The 12,977-nt window shown below is 42.9% G+C and overlaps 1 protein-coding gene across 6 annotated transcripts; it reads left to right on the top strand.

Moving 5' to 3' along the window:
* Positions 1–509: 509 nt before the first annotated feature.
* On the top strand, positions 510–11,714 carry RNF146 (ring finger protein 146). Of its 6 annotated transcripts, none has more exons than XM_038131884.1 (4): positions 518–858; positions 1,939–2,059; positions 6,204–6,360; positions 9,931–11,714. In XM_038131884.1, exon 4 carries the CDS (start codon positions 9,932–9,934, stop codon positions 10,988–10,990), a length of 1,059 nt encoding a protein of 352 aa, XP_037987812.1. In that variant the 5' UTR covers positions 518–858; positions 1,939–2,059; positions 6,204–6,360; position 9,931; the 3' UTR covers positions 10,991–11,714. The 6 variants fall into 6 exon arrangements, with proteins under 6 accessions (XP_037987815.1, XP_037987812.1, XP_037987811.1 ...); XM_038131888.1 differs by having other exon boundaries at positions 541–657; XM_038131885.1 differs by lacking the exon at positions 518–858 and adding an exon at positions 975–1,280.
* Positions 11,715–12,977: the final 1,263 nt, after the last annotated feature.

A 12,977-nucleotide genomic window follows, 5' to 3' on the forward strand; every position in this document is an offset into this window, starting at 1 on the left:
TGGAAGGAAGGCGAGGGTAGTGTTTTTAGATTCGGGTTTATTTCTCATGATCCTGCTCTGATTTGACTGGTATTAAATTCATTTCCCCACGTCAAGATTCTTTTACCCATGACGGCAATTCATGAATTCCTGTCCTTATCCCGACCCACGAGGTAATATTGCCCCTCCCCTGCTCAGCTGCGGAGGGCAGTGCCAGGGCCGCTTTAGAAGGCACCTGGCGTCCAGCCACGGCGAGCACGCCACAAGGCGGCACGACCTGGGTAGGGGGTCCGGGAAAGGGACCCCCATGTGTGGAGGCGGGGCCCTCCCGGGCGCCTGGCAGCTTCCCCCGCAGGGCACCCGCCGGGGCCGCAGCCGCCGAGCCCTTCCACTTCCCCTCAGCTCGAGTGCCGCCCGAGCCGCGCGAGGCCGCCATAACGCCGCCGCGGGGCCGGGGCGAGGCCTCCCCGCGGCATCACGCGCGCGGCCCCGCCCCGCCCCGGCCCCGCCCCCGCCGCGGCGGCGTCACGGTGGCGCGTTCGGCCGCCCCGGCCGGCGCGTGACGTCGGCGCGTCCCGCGGTCCCGGCGGCGGGGCCGGAGGGAGCGGCAGGTGGCGGCGGGCGGAGCGGAGCGGGCCCGAGCGGGGCTGAGCCGAGCGGCGCGGGCCGGCCCGGCGGGTGAGTCCCCGCGCCGCCGCGGACGCGCCCGAGCTGGAGCGGTCGGGGGGAGGCGGTGGCGGTGGCGGCGACGGCCTCAGCCACCAAAGGCCGCTCCGACAGCGCCCCCTGCGCGGCCGCCCGAGGCCGGAGCGGCGCCGCCTCCCCTCGCCCCTCCGCCGCCGGCCGAGCTGGAGTGGGCGCCGCAGCCTTCCCGCGCGGGTGAGTGCCCTGAACAAAAGGCCGGCTGAGCTGGGCTGAGCAGAGCCGAGCCGAGCGAGGGGCGGCCGCCCGGCGGGCAGAGCCCTGCCCGGTATTGTTTTGGCGGCGGGGCGGGTGGGGGGTGTCGCCCGGCGCCGCTCCGCCCGCGGGGTCACGTGCCGGGTGTCGGGGCCGCGGCGGCAGAGCCCGCTCGGGAGCCCTCCCGAGGCCGCGCACCCAGAGGCTGGGCAGGAGAGCCGGGACCGCCGGCAAAGCCTCCCGGTCCCTCCTGCCCGGCCGGGCCCCCTTCGGCGGAGCCGTGTCGCTGCAGGAGGCGGCGCCCCCGAGGGCGGTGCGGGGCGAGGTGCGCGCAGAGTGCCTGCCCGGGCTCGGGCTTAGGCTGGACTCGGTGGCCGGAGGTCTTTCCCAGCCGTATCGGTTCTGTGAGTCGGGGGTTTCGATGTGCTGGGCAGTAAAATAGGTCAGGAGCTCTAGCCGTGGCGGCGTCACGCGTGGCGGGATGCCCTGGCCGAGCCGGCGCAGCGCTCTGATTCGCGGGGCGATGTGCAGCGCTGTAACGAGTGGCTTCGCCCCTGCCGGTGTCCCCGCGGTGCCCGGCCGGCCGCGGGCACTGCCGCCGGCGGCGTGAGCGGAGCGGCACGGGCGGTCCCGCAGCGCAGCGCGGAGCACCCAGACAGAAGTAACTAAGCGTTCCTAATGGAAGTGCTGTTGTTTCTTTGTGCTTGACCGCCTCGGCTCAAGTGTTGGCTTTGCATCCCTTCGGAATGTTGAAAGGGGACGTGGGATGTGTAAACGGGTCCCGCTTTTGGCGCGGTACGTGTTGCCGCCACTGAAAAACATTAACTAAATGCGAATAAGACGATCGGAGTGGTGAAATAGTTAAATTGAAACTGTGGGGGATTTTAATCTTAGTACAGCTTTTCTGTGATATGCCTGAGAAACGCTGTAGGTTTTGTTACTGGTGTGTAATATGCAGCTATGTATTAACAGTTACAAGGAGGAGTAGGGAGCAGAGCTTTAAAACGTTTTGCCTCTGTCAGGTTTGTAATACTAAAAATCCGATCCTTCTTGCTTTGTTAGCTGCTGCCTCTGGACGGTGGGCTACTCAAAAATAGATTCTGAAGCATCTCTAGAAATGCGGTACCAAAAATCACAGCGTGAAATAGTATTGAAGACATGCTGAAATCTGAATCTTCATTTGGTAATTTTGAATAAATAATCTTAAATTTTGAACGTTTTTGCAAGAACTTGCTTTACAGTCTTTTGTGTTTAATACTGTAGCTTCTTTCCAAGTCTGATGAAGTGCCAGTTGTTTAAATTGCTATAATACAAAATCTGTAGTGAGTGAAAAAAAAAAGTTTGTTCTTGTTTCCTTCAAAATATATTTCATCAATTTAGATGTAATGGAGTTGTCATTTATTTAAAGAGCTGGAACTGCAGTATTTTTATTGCCTATTGAATAGTGAGCCCCTGGAAAAGTCCTCATATTGAAACTGATTTTTTTTCCCTCTCTTCTGTGCACGTTAATCAAGTCTATATACATATATAGAAATATATGCACAAAGAGATGTCCCTGTACTTATTTGAGTTTCTGAAGCATTGGTAACTTAAGATGAACCAGTTTCTGCTTCATTTTTTGCACACTTTTGCTTTTGAGTGAGAAATTACCATTTTTCTTTGTTAAATAGATTGAAATAGGATATATACTCAAAATTCAAGGTCAGTGCTCCAGTTGTAGCATAGGGAACAACCTCATTTTCAATACATGTAGCATTTTAATAGTGAAATGGCTGACTGTTCTGCACTTGACTATTCTTCTATGATTCAATTCCGAGCGTAGGTATAAATGTTGGGGTTTACTAATATGCAGTAGCCAACGATAAGGAATGACAGGCAACTTGAAGCCTCATCACAATCAGCAATTCCTGAGAATATTCTAAGTTTAAGAAGGCAAGCAGAGGAAACAGTGAGGTTATTGATCTTTTGTGCTAATCAGTACCAGGGACAGTTTTAAACACATCTGATGAGACTCAGAGTACCTTGAGCTGGTAGTGTATTGACACTAGCAGACCGTCAGACAGGAGAGTGATTTTTCTCATTAGATAAAACAGCTACCTTCTTTCTTCCCACACTGTGTGGCTCATGGTTACTTGTGGGGAAGGGCAGAATTCAGGGGATCATTTTCCCCTCCTACCCACCAATTGAGTTAAAAAATAGGGAGTTGATGGAAAATAATCCACGTATTTAATTACAGAAGAGCATTTACTCTTGTGAAAGAATACTGTAACTGCTAAGTTTTCAAGGGGGGAAATGATGAATTTGTGATAGCTATTTTAAAATAATCTGTATGGCATTGCAGTATTCCTAGATTTCTGTTATTTGAAGTAGGACTCATATAATAGTCTTAGGCTGATGTTTGTTGAATTCACCAGTGTTGCACTTGTGTGTTTTTAGAAACCTAAAATTTTACTTACAGAGGAAACTTAAGACTATAGGTAACTCTTCATCAGTATATAGGAGTTGGCTTCCTAAACATGCAAGCTTCTGATTTTGGTTTCGATGGGTTGGTTTATTGGTAGTTGGGGCGAGCGTTCGTAATTGTTGCTGTTTGTTTTTTTTTTTCCCAAAGGAATAAGGGTGGAAAAATTGTGCTGGGCCTGATAATTTACTGGGTCTCATAATTTAGCTAGCACAGTTGAACTGACTAGAAATGGTTTCATTCTATCTTGACCTAGTAAAAGCTTAACATTGTTCTTAAGGCGAACCTGAAGTCATTTTGGGAGATAGGTCTGGTGGGAAGTGCACCACTTCAAATTCTTAAAGCGTGGAAGAAGTGGACATGACTTCTCCCAGTAAGCATCCCGAGAGACTTTCAAGGGGACAAAGAGAACAGTCCCATGCAGGCTGAGCCTCAGTTTGGACGGGGATGGGCCTGATCGGTGACACTGGCCTTCTCTCTGTTGCATCTTTAAAGTTTCAAAATCAGTATGTGAGAGGATGCAGGCGTTTAGGAAGGGAGATCTGCAGGTTGCTGCAGATAGCATAACTCCTCATAGTACAGGAAAAAGAGAAAATTAATTGCTAAGTATAGAACACAGCCCTTACCCAGGTGACTTCAAAGGAGGAGTCATCATCCAAGAAGGGGCGTGTATGAAACCACAAGTGTTTGTCAGTCCATTTAGTAGAATTTTCAAGACTGGCTTATTAAATAAATAGCAATGACATGAAATATAGAGGTTATTTGATGTCAGTGTGTGAACTAGTTCTTTTCAAGACCTTTGTTGCAGTTGGAAGGTTGCCTTATCACAATCCTGTAATTATGCCTTCCTTGGATTCTTCTAGGTATAATTACATATCTTGAATATGCGTATGCATTTTTATTTCCTAAGAAATCTCTGAGAACTGACCCAGCCTTTTTCTGCCATCTCCACAAAGCATTTGGTTTTATGATGTGCTACCTCTAGTAGTGCATTATGAGAGGGAGTAGATAAAAGGCTTCAAGTGATACCTATTGAAGTAACAGAAAGCCAGCTCCCAAGATGAAGGACTGAATACCACACCCAGAGCATCAAGCTTGTTGCAGCTGTCTCTTTGATCACAGAAAACATAGTATCTTGTCTCAGTGGATAAGCAGAGCCACGATTCTAAGGCGATTGCCGCACTTGGTTTCAGATTGATGTGTGAAGAAAGGAAATCTGCTAGAACTATGAGGGGAGAAAAGGTGTGGATAGGCTTGTTAATTTTTGCATTTTTCCTTTGGAGCTCATTCTAAAAATAGCTGTACAAAATGTTACATGGAGCTCAGCTATAAGGAAAATAACATATTTGAGTATTGCTTCATGCACTGAAGTAATCTGAACACTGATATTATTAGTGATAAATATTCGATCATTTGATGAAGGACTATAGCACAGAACACTGTAATACTCCATGTTCTTACAGGGACTTATCACTCCGTGACTTTACTTGACTCTTACATGTCTGCTCTGCACTGTATTTATGCTGAAATTAATCTTTCCTTGAACAAATGGAAATCAAAGAGATGACAGGTCTACTTCAGGTCTACTTCAAATCATTCCTATATGTAATGTTTTGCAGCAACTGGAAACTGTAGTTCAAGATGCTTGAGAATCATCCAGAAAGCTACAGACCAAAAGGATTGGTCTGTAGGTGATTCTGTGATTCATCTGTCTTTTTACAGAGGATTCACTGAAGGTGGTTCTCTTAGGTCAAGACCTAAGAGATTCGTGATTAGGTTGCAAAAATGCAAGAGTGATGGTTTCCCTTACCTTTTTGAGTTTGCAGATTCCAACTTCCTTGCTGTAGGAACTTTTAAGGTATTTGTTAGGCACTCAGTGTTTATTACAGCCGTGTGAAGTGACTTGGCTCAGATTCTGGTTGGTGGCATTCAGCAAATATATTGCGACTGACATCATCTGCTAGCCTGAAGAGGGGTGTATTATCTCTGAGGTGTGGAGGCTAAGTTGCATCCTTGTCCTCTTTTTAAAAGAAGAGATCGTATGCACTCTTTCCATTGTTGAACCTTGGAGCCCATCAGGACATTTTAAAGAAAGAGGAAGGTCTTAATTAATTTTTGTTGTTGTTAGTTTACCTTGGTAGGTATCAAATGTTTGTTTATAAGCTGGTATGAGGACATACAAATGTACATTTATAAAGAAGAAAGTGCTGAATGGTTCTGAAGTTCATTCATTAAATGGATGCAATGATCTCTGTAAAAGAGGATGAGGATTCAAGGTTCTGAGCCTTGAAATATGGAGAGGCAAATTTCTGATTGAAATATGGAGAAGACCTCGGGGAAATCAGCTCTTCGTGCACACTGCTTTTTCCTTAAGCATCTGATACTAGTCTGTGTCAGGGCAAGACACATAGCTAGATGATCCTTTGGGATGGTATCATACAGATAGTTTTATAAAAAGCTTTAGGAAGCCGTTGTGACTTTCTAAATTTCCTAAATATAAGGGATCATTTATTAGAGGTTAAATTTGCATAAACATAACGTGTTCCCAACTTTGGTCTTTTACTCCTTTTGTGAGGTCACTATATGGAAATGAGCAATTAACTTACTAGAGTAAAAAATAATTTCTTTTTATAATGCTTAAAAAAGGATGATTTTTTTTTTGAGCATAAAAACAAAAACTATGGATCAAAATTGATGGTTACAAAAAATGAAACAAAAGTCCTGTGGTAGTTTTATTGAAAATAAGACGCATCAAGTAAATAAAAGCATTGTAATTTCCTTTCTGTAACAGAACCACGGCATTGTACTTTGCTTGTGTGTACCTCTGGACAACATTATAATGGTGGTATTATTTGCTTTCTGTTAGTTTGCAGGGAAGCTGAAACGCTGTAGTGTACCACTGAGCAGGACAAGTCAGGAATGAGCCAGCCTTGGGAAGGAGGACCTGCCATCCTAGCTGGAGACATCTGAAGAGAGGACATTTCAGTCTCGTGGCATGCTTCAGTAGAAATTACTAAGAAAAAGTAAGCTGTTGTTTTGTTAATGAACTTAAACATGTCAGCTCCTTGATGGAGTGCTTAGTTGCAGTTATAATTTGACCTGGAATTTGAAGTGGTTTTGTGGGAATTTACATTTTCTTCCATTAGAGTCCAAGAAGGCCTGGGGTCTTTTCATGTAGTTGTCATCACCTCTTCCATACTTCATGTACTGATGAAGGCCCCATAGCTTAGAAATTAACTGTATTACTTAATATTACCAGTAAAAACCACAAGAGGTGGGATCTCGCAAGATTTTGGACTCATTCCATACTGTCTCAGTCGGTTTTAGGCTGTACTTGTTAAAATGCAGAGTTCAGGTTCTTTTTGGTCCCTTATTTATACCTGAATTGAGAATCTAAATATTTAAAATAAAATTCTTTTTAGAATCATTCCTTGAGTTTAGTTAATTCTTAGTCGAGTAGCCAGTAGTCAAGAATATGATTTTCCGTGATGCCAGGAGTGTTTTAAAGGGAACCCAATCCCCCAAAAAATAGAGCTTTCTTATTTGATAACAGTTCTGATATAATGCCTGCTTTGATTAAACCTTGTTATAAAATATTACTTATAATTTCAGGAAAAATACTGTGTGGTCAGTTTTGTTTAATTGTTAGTACCATGAAGTTGCAGTTCAAGTGCTTCCACAGCCATAACATAACAGAATAGCAGTCCAAGATGTTTGTCCTTGGTTCTGAAGGATTACGTCTTCAGTAAAAACCTACATGTACGTCCTCCTACCAGCTTATAAGCAAACTCCATGAGCTAGATTTTGTATTAAAAAGGTAAATTAAAAAAAAAAAAAAGATTAATTAGCGTCATGCTTTAAAAACAAAAAGTGAGACAGAATCCGTGTAGTTGATATGAATCTTCAAGTGCATAATTGTCCTGCATTCTGAGCACATGCAACTGCAGTTGTGCTTATCATATCAGAGTTTTATGTTCCTGCATAGCACTTTTAGAGATAAGGGTTTGCTCCTCTATCTCTATTCATTTTATACATAACATTTTCCTTAGAGTCATTAAAAATCAAATAGGAATTTCAAGAAAAAGCATTTACTGCTTTTCATATCCTGCATTATTATCTTGATCTAGTAAAGGACCCCAAAGATCCATCAAATTAATGGGTGACCTATTGAGCACAGTTCAAATGTTAGCATTTTTGCTTTCAGTGAACAGGTGAGAACTTTTAATTCTTCTTTTAGTTTACTTCAGGGTAAACTGTCTTTAGCTCATGATATCACAATTTGGTTTGTCAAAGCCTTTCTGATCCCTGCATTGCATTTTAATCACCTCAAAAATCTTAATTATGATAGGTGACTCATGTAGAAGTTAAGTTACTTACCTACAGGTTGTTTTAATCTTTTCTTTCACTCTGAAAAGGATAATTTTATAAAGGATATTCAGGGAGAAGCATCCTTTTGTAAAACTGTAGCATGGAAGTCAAAATCTCTGCTGCTGTGCTTTTTTGCATTGTACTATGTCATTGTGGGGGCACTTGAAAATTAAGATCCTTTCCCTCAGCCATGGTTAGCACAAATTAATCAATAAATGGATTTCTCTTTCAGCTCTTCATTTGTGAAATGATGGTTGGGTTGAGTTTGTGGTATTCTGAAATCTCAACAGACTTTCTTCTCCCCTTTTTCTAATAAGTTTCTTGGTATAAACCCCTACATTTGCTAAATAAAAATCTGTCGCAAAATACATCCTCGGAAGTGTGAGGCTTCCAAAAAGCAACTTGTTCACAACATTGTTAGAATGGATCTCACAGATGTGTGCTGTGCAGTAAAATCACAGCTGCCAGCTGGTAGGTAATGCTGTGTGTGTATCTGGCATGCTGATTTAAGAACTGTTATGCAGATTGGTCATTAATCTCAGAAAAAGAAATTCAGATATGAAACCAAAACGTAGATGGATACAATTCTGTGCTGCTTCAGGAAAAAGTATTTGAGCTGTAGAGCTTTTAAAATAATTATTTGATAAAAAAAGGATTAAAGAGGCATTGGTCTTTGAAGAGGAAATTTTAGTGATAGAAGGGAACAGACAGCATACAGAAAAATGTTTTAAGTAAATAGCACATGATATATTATTGTAAAGATAAATATAGATACTGAAGCATAGGTTTTTGTTTAATCCCAGCATATATTTATAAGATTTTTAAAACAGTGAAAGCTTTTACAGCAGTACTAGGCATTTTCTCTTGAGGTAACACGTTTTGTTAGAAATGTGTATAACATTAGAACAGGCTGTCCAGGGAGCCTGTGGTATTTCCATCCTTGCGGATTTCAAAAAAACTCAGCTAGACAAAGCTACAGCTGGTCTAATCTAGTATTGGTGTTGGTGCCATGTGGAGCAGGAGACTGGACTAGGTGACTCTGAAGGTCCCTTTTGGCCCACATGCTTGTGGTAGTTTTGCATGAACTATTCCTAGCTGCCCGTACAACAAAGACTACTTTCACTGAAAGGCTGTTGTTGAATATCAGTCTTGAAGTTTCTTGGGGATTTTAAATTAAAAAAGCACCTTTTTAGGCCCCATTCCCCAAAGCCCATTCTCCTCCCTCATTTGGTATCTGGTATTTGGTTTTGATTGTTAATAAATAAAAGAAAAATGACCATGAAACAGACCATGAAAGATTGCCATGGCAAAAATGTAGTTGAGAAGGCATTTGCATATTTAGGCTAGAATTTTTCAATTGCTTAAATCCTACACAATGCTAAAGTGATGCAGTTTTGCATTCCCCATTCTGTTACAGTTACAAAAACATCTTTAATAACAGAAATAAGATATGGCCAGAAAAAGTAAAGGCAATAACTTCACAAGCCAGTCAAATCAGAGTTGTGTGTCTTCAGCAGTACACTGCTGCTTCTGCTGGTCTGGAGTGATTCCTTTCGAGAGGTACTCACATATATCAGGGAGTTCACTTGATGTTTAAGGAGTCCAAGGTATCTTCTGAAAAGGACACCTCAGTTTTCATATCTGGTTCTTTCTGCATCCCTGTCGTTGTTCTGAGCATATTTTGAGGGTACCATGCTGCATGGGAACTGAGAAACAGAGTTGGGGAACTCTTCAGCTGGGTGCTGCTGTCAGGCGTATTTTCTGTTGTGTAAACCTAGTCCGAGATACTGTTCAGAAAGTCTCTTAATCAAACAGATGATCACCTGTAGTCTGAAGAGAGATTGTTTAAGTTCAGTTTGCAGCTATGTCACCTCTTGAGGAAAGAACCATAATTTCTTTAAGTTTTCTGAGGAGGTACCAAAGTAACTGGTTGGCTGAAGGGTCATTAATCAACTCTGCTTCAGGGAATGAACAGAAGAAATTCCAAAGTTTATTTTCTGACTTGGTATGTTAACGTGCTGCAAGTTAAACAGATAAAAGGTTGGTGATCAGGAAAAGAAATCTTCCCAGTACTCAATGTAGTCCATCACGTCAGGAAACAGTAACTTACCTCAGTTTGAAGTAAATATCTCACTCATTGTGTGGATGTTGAGGTGAAATGTGATACGAGGTGCTAGTTTAAGTTACATAAATAAACTGATTTAAATTTCTTTGATCTTCTGCAGGATGGCTGGCTGTGGTGAAATAGATCATTCGATCAACATGCTTCCCACAAATAGGAAGACAAATGAGTCATGTACCAATGCAGCACCTTCCCTGCAAGTCCCTGAATGTGCTATCTGTCTGCAAACGTGTGTCCATCCAGTAAGTCTGCCCTGTAAACATGTTTTCTGCTATCTGTGTGTTAAGGGCGCTTCTTGGCTTGGGAAACGATGTGCACTCTGCCGACAGGAGATTCCTGAGGATTTCCTTGACAAGCCAACCTTACTGTCACCCGAAGAACTCAAAGCAGCAAGCAGAGGCAATGGAGAATATGCTTGGTACTATGAAGGTAGAAATGGCTGGTGGCAGTATGATGAACGTACCAGCAGAGAGCTGGAAGATGCCTTTTCCAAGGGTAAAAAGAGCACTGAAATGCTAATTGCTGGTTTTTTATACGTGGCAGACCTTGAAAATATGGTTCAGTATAGGAGAAATGAGCATGGACGTCGCAGAAAAATAAAACGGGACATAATAGATATACCAAAGAAGGGAGTGGCTGGGCTGAGGCTGGACTGTGACACCAACACTGTCAACCTGGCACGAGAGAGCTCCGCTGATGGTGCGGACAGCACACTGACTCCAGGGGCTGCAGCTGTGCAGCCTCTAGCATCCATTTCTGTGAGGCCCCTACCAGCACTAGATGGTCAGCTCGTGAGCCCTTCGACGCCATCACCTGATGCAAGCAACTCTCTAGAGAACTCTTTTGCCCAGTTGCAAATAAATGGAGACAGTATGGCTGAAAGGAGTCACAGGGGAGAGGGAGAAGAAGACCACGAATCATCATCTTCTGGTAGGGTGCCAGCCCCCGACACCTCTGTTGAGGAGACCGAATCGGATGCCAGCAGCGACAGTGAGGATGTGTCTGCCCACCTTCAGCAACACCCGTCCTCTGGTCAGCAGAGACACTTGAATACTGGTGCAAGCCAGGCAGGAGCAGATAGACCAGGGGCAGGGGGTGGGGTGGCAAACGCAAGTGTAAGATCTAGAAGGCCAGATGGACAGTGCACAGTCACTGAAGTTTAAATCTAGAGCCATGCGCAAAAAAAAAAAAAAACTCAGCTGTAATTTTCTGTAAATTTTCTGTCCACATTGGCATTGCACTCAAACCTAGCAGTGTGTTTGGTGGGAGGGTGGGGTGAAGGGGAGAAAACAGATTTGGCCTGTTGTAACTTAAGTCTCTTAACATGTCTCAGCTGGAAGACTCTTTAACTCTAGGAAACTGGGTTGTCCTGTTAATGGTTTGAAAGCTGTTTAGCAATGCCCAGTTTTCTTGGAAATGTCTTGTGTTTATTTTGTAGCATTTTCCCCTTGAAGATACTCTATCCCTTTTTGGCCAATGTATATCTACTGTACAACCTGAATTGTCTTCATTATCTGACTGTTGCATTAAGTGTCTTACTACTTTCTGCATGGATTGATGTATGAAAAGAACACTAAAGCTACGTGGAATCAGGCAAGGTGTTGGGTGTGAGCAGGATGCTTAATTTAATGTGAGAAAATAGATGTGAGTTTGGAGTTAAAAAGTGTTTTTACTAGACAAGAGCAATCATTTACTTCTTTCAATGGAAATGTAAAAATGCTGTTAACTTGTGTTGCAAATCCTTACCTTTACACTTTCCATGGCTTTTTCACTGGCTTTGCCATCTAGTCCTTGTAGTTTTGTTTATTGAGATCTTTCTTGATCTGTCTTGTTTTTGTTACAGAATTTATAATTTAATAAAACTACATTTTATCAGTAACAATCTCAGATATGTTTCCAGTTTAACTGAACTTCACTGAAGGAATTTCAAAGAAAATGATCATAAAACAGCTTCCCTTGTTTACCAGAAGGAAGGACTAGTTCTGAGTGGCATCCTGACATTCTTGCATCCCTCACTGGCTGTCTCTCAAACACAGTGCTGTAGGCGTCTCGTCTTTTACTGAAAAATCATGAGTTGCAAGCTTAATGCTCAACAGACAGCTGAAGAGCTGATTAACTCACTTCACTGTTGATGGCAGGCAGATCTATCACACACTGCCTTATTTTAACAGCAGAAATATTGATAAAAGAGGGTAAGTTATCAAAGTTGACCCTTTAACAAAGGACATGGATATTATGGACTGTAGTGCTGTTCATCTCTTCACAGAAAAACTATGGCAGCAGCACAGAAAGTGTAGTTTTGTGCTTGTATTAGCAGTGCAGGAGCTGCATTTCAACAGACTTCTGAATGTTAGAAGCCAAATCTTGAGAAACACAGCTTGTCTTTTATCTCTTTGGCAGTTCTTTAACACTTTTTTTCTGAGACTGAGAAAAACAGCATTAGTTGATTCTGGACTTTATTTTAAAATAAAGCTAATTGAACTCCAATTCTTAGTATCTATCTCAGAATAGAAAGGGACGGTAGCTGATACATTGGTACTACTGATCTTAAGACAAAAGTTGCTTTAAGGCAACAACCATTTGAAGGGAATTAAAAAAAGGCTGACTTTTAAAAATGGTAGATTTAAACATCTATAACCTTCTTACTGTAATTATGGATGACGTGTCTGATCTTGGACAAAGTTGTGCCCCTCCTCTGTTGCCTACAGGCGAGATCAGTGTGTCAGGAAAGTACAGACAAGACTAGGATGGAATAAGGAAGATTTCCTCCATTCTCAGGAATAAATGCTCTTGAACACAGATTTTCACAATCATCTTCCAGTCCCATAAGGAAATACACCAATTACATGGACTTCAGGAAGGAAACTGTGCCTGGAATGCTTTTTTCTCTGTTAGTTGCTAGCTGTCTTATTTCTCTGATTTGAGTTAGTATACAGTGGCTCTAATCAAAAGACGACTTTGTACTGCAAGAGCTTTCACTAAGAACACTTCAGCTTCAGTGTGCACACACTTCATGTGAGAGTATGGGTTGAAAAAAACAAGAAAGAAAACAGAGGAACATGACCTACTACATACTTAATTTTAGGTTTTATAGCCCAAACAGTCTACAAATAATTGTATCAGTGAGTATCCTTGGGTTCTTTGACCCAA

This window comes from Motacilla alba, chromosome 3, assembly GCF_015832195.1.
Source record: "Motacilla alba alba isolate MOTALB_02 chromosome 3, Motacilla_alba_V1.0_pri, whole genome shotgun sequence".
Taxonomy (NCBI): Eukaryota; Metazoa; Chordata; class Aves; order Passeriformes; family Motacillidae; genus Motacilla; species Motacilla alba.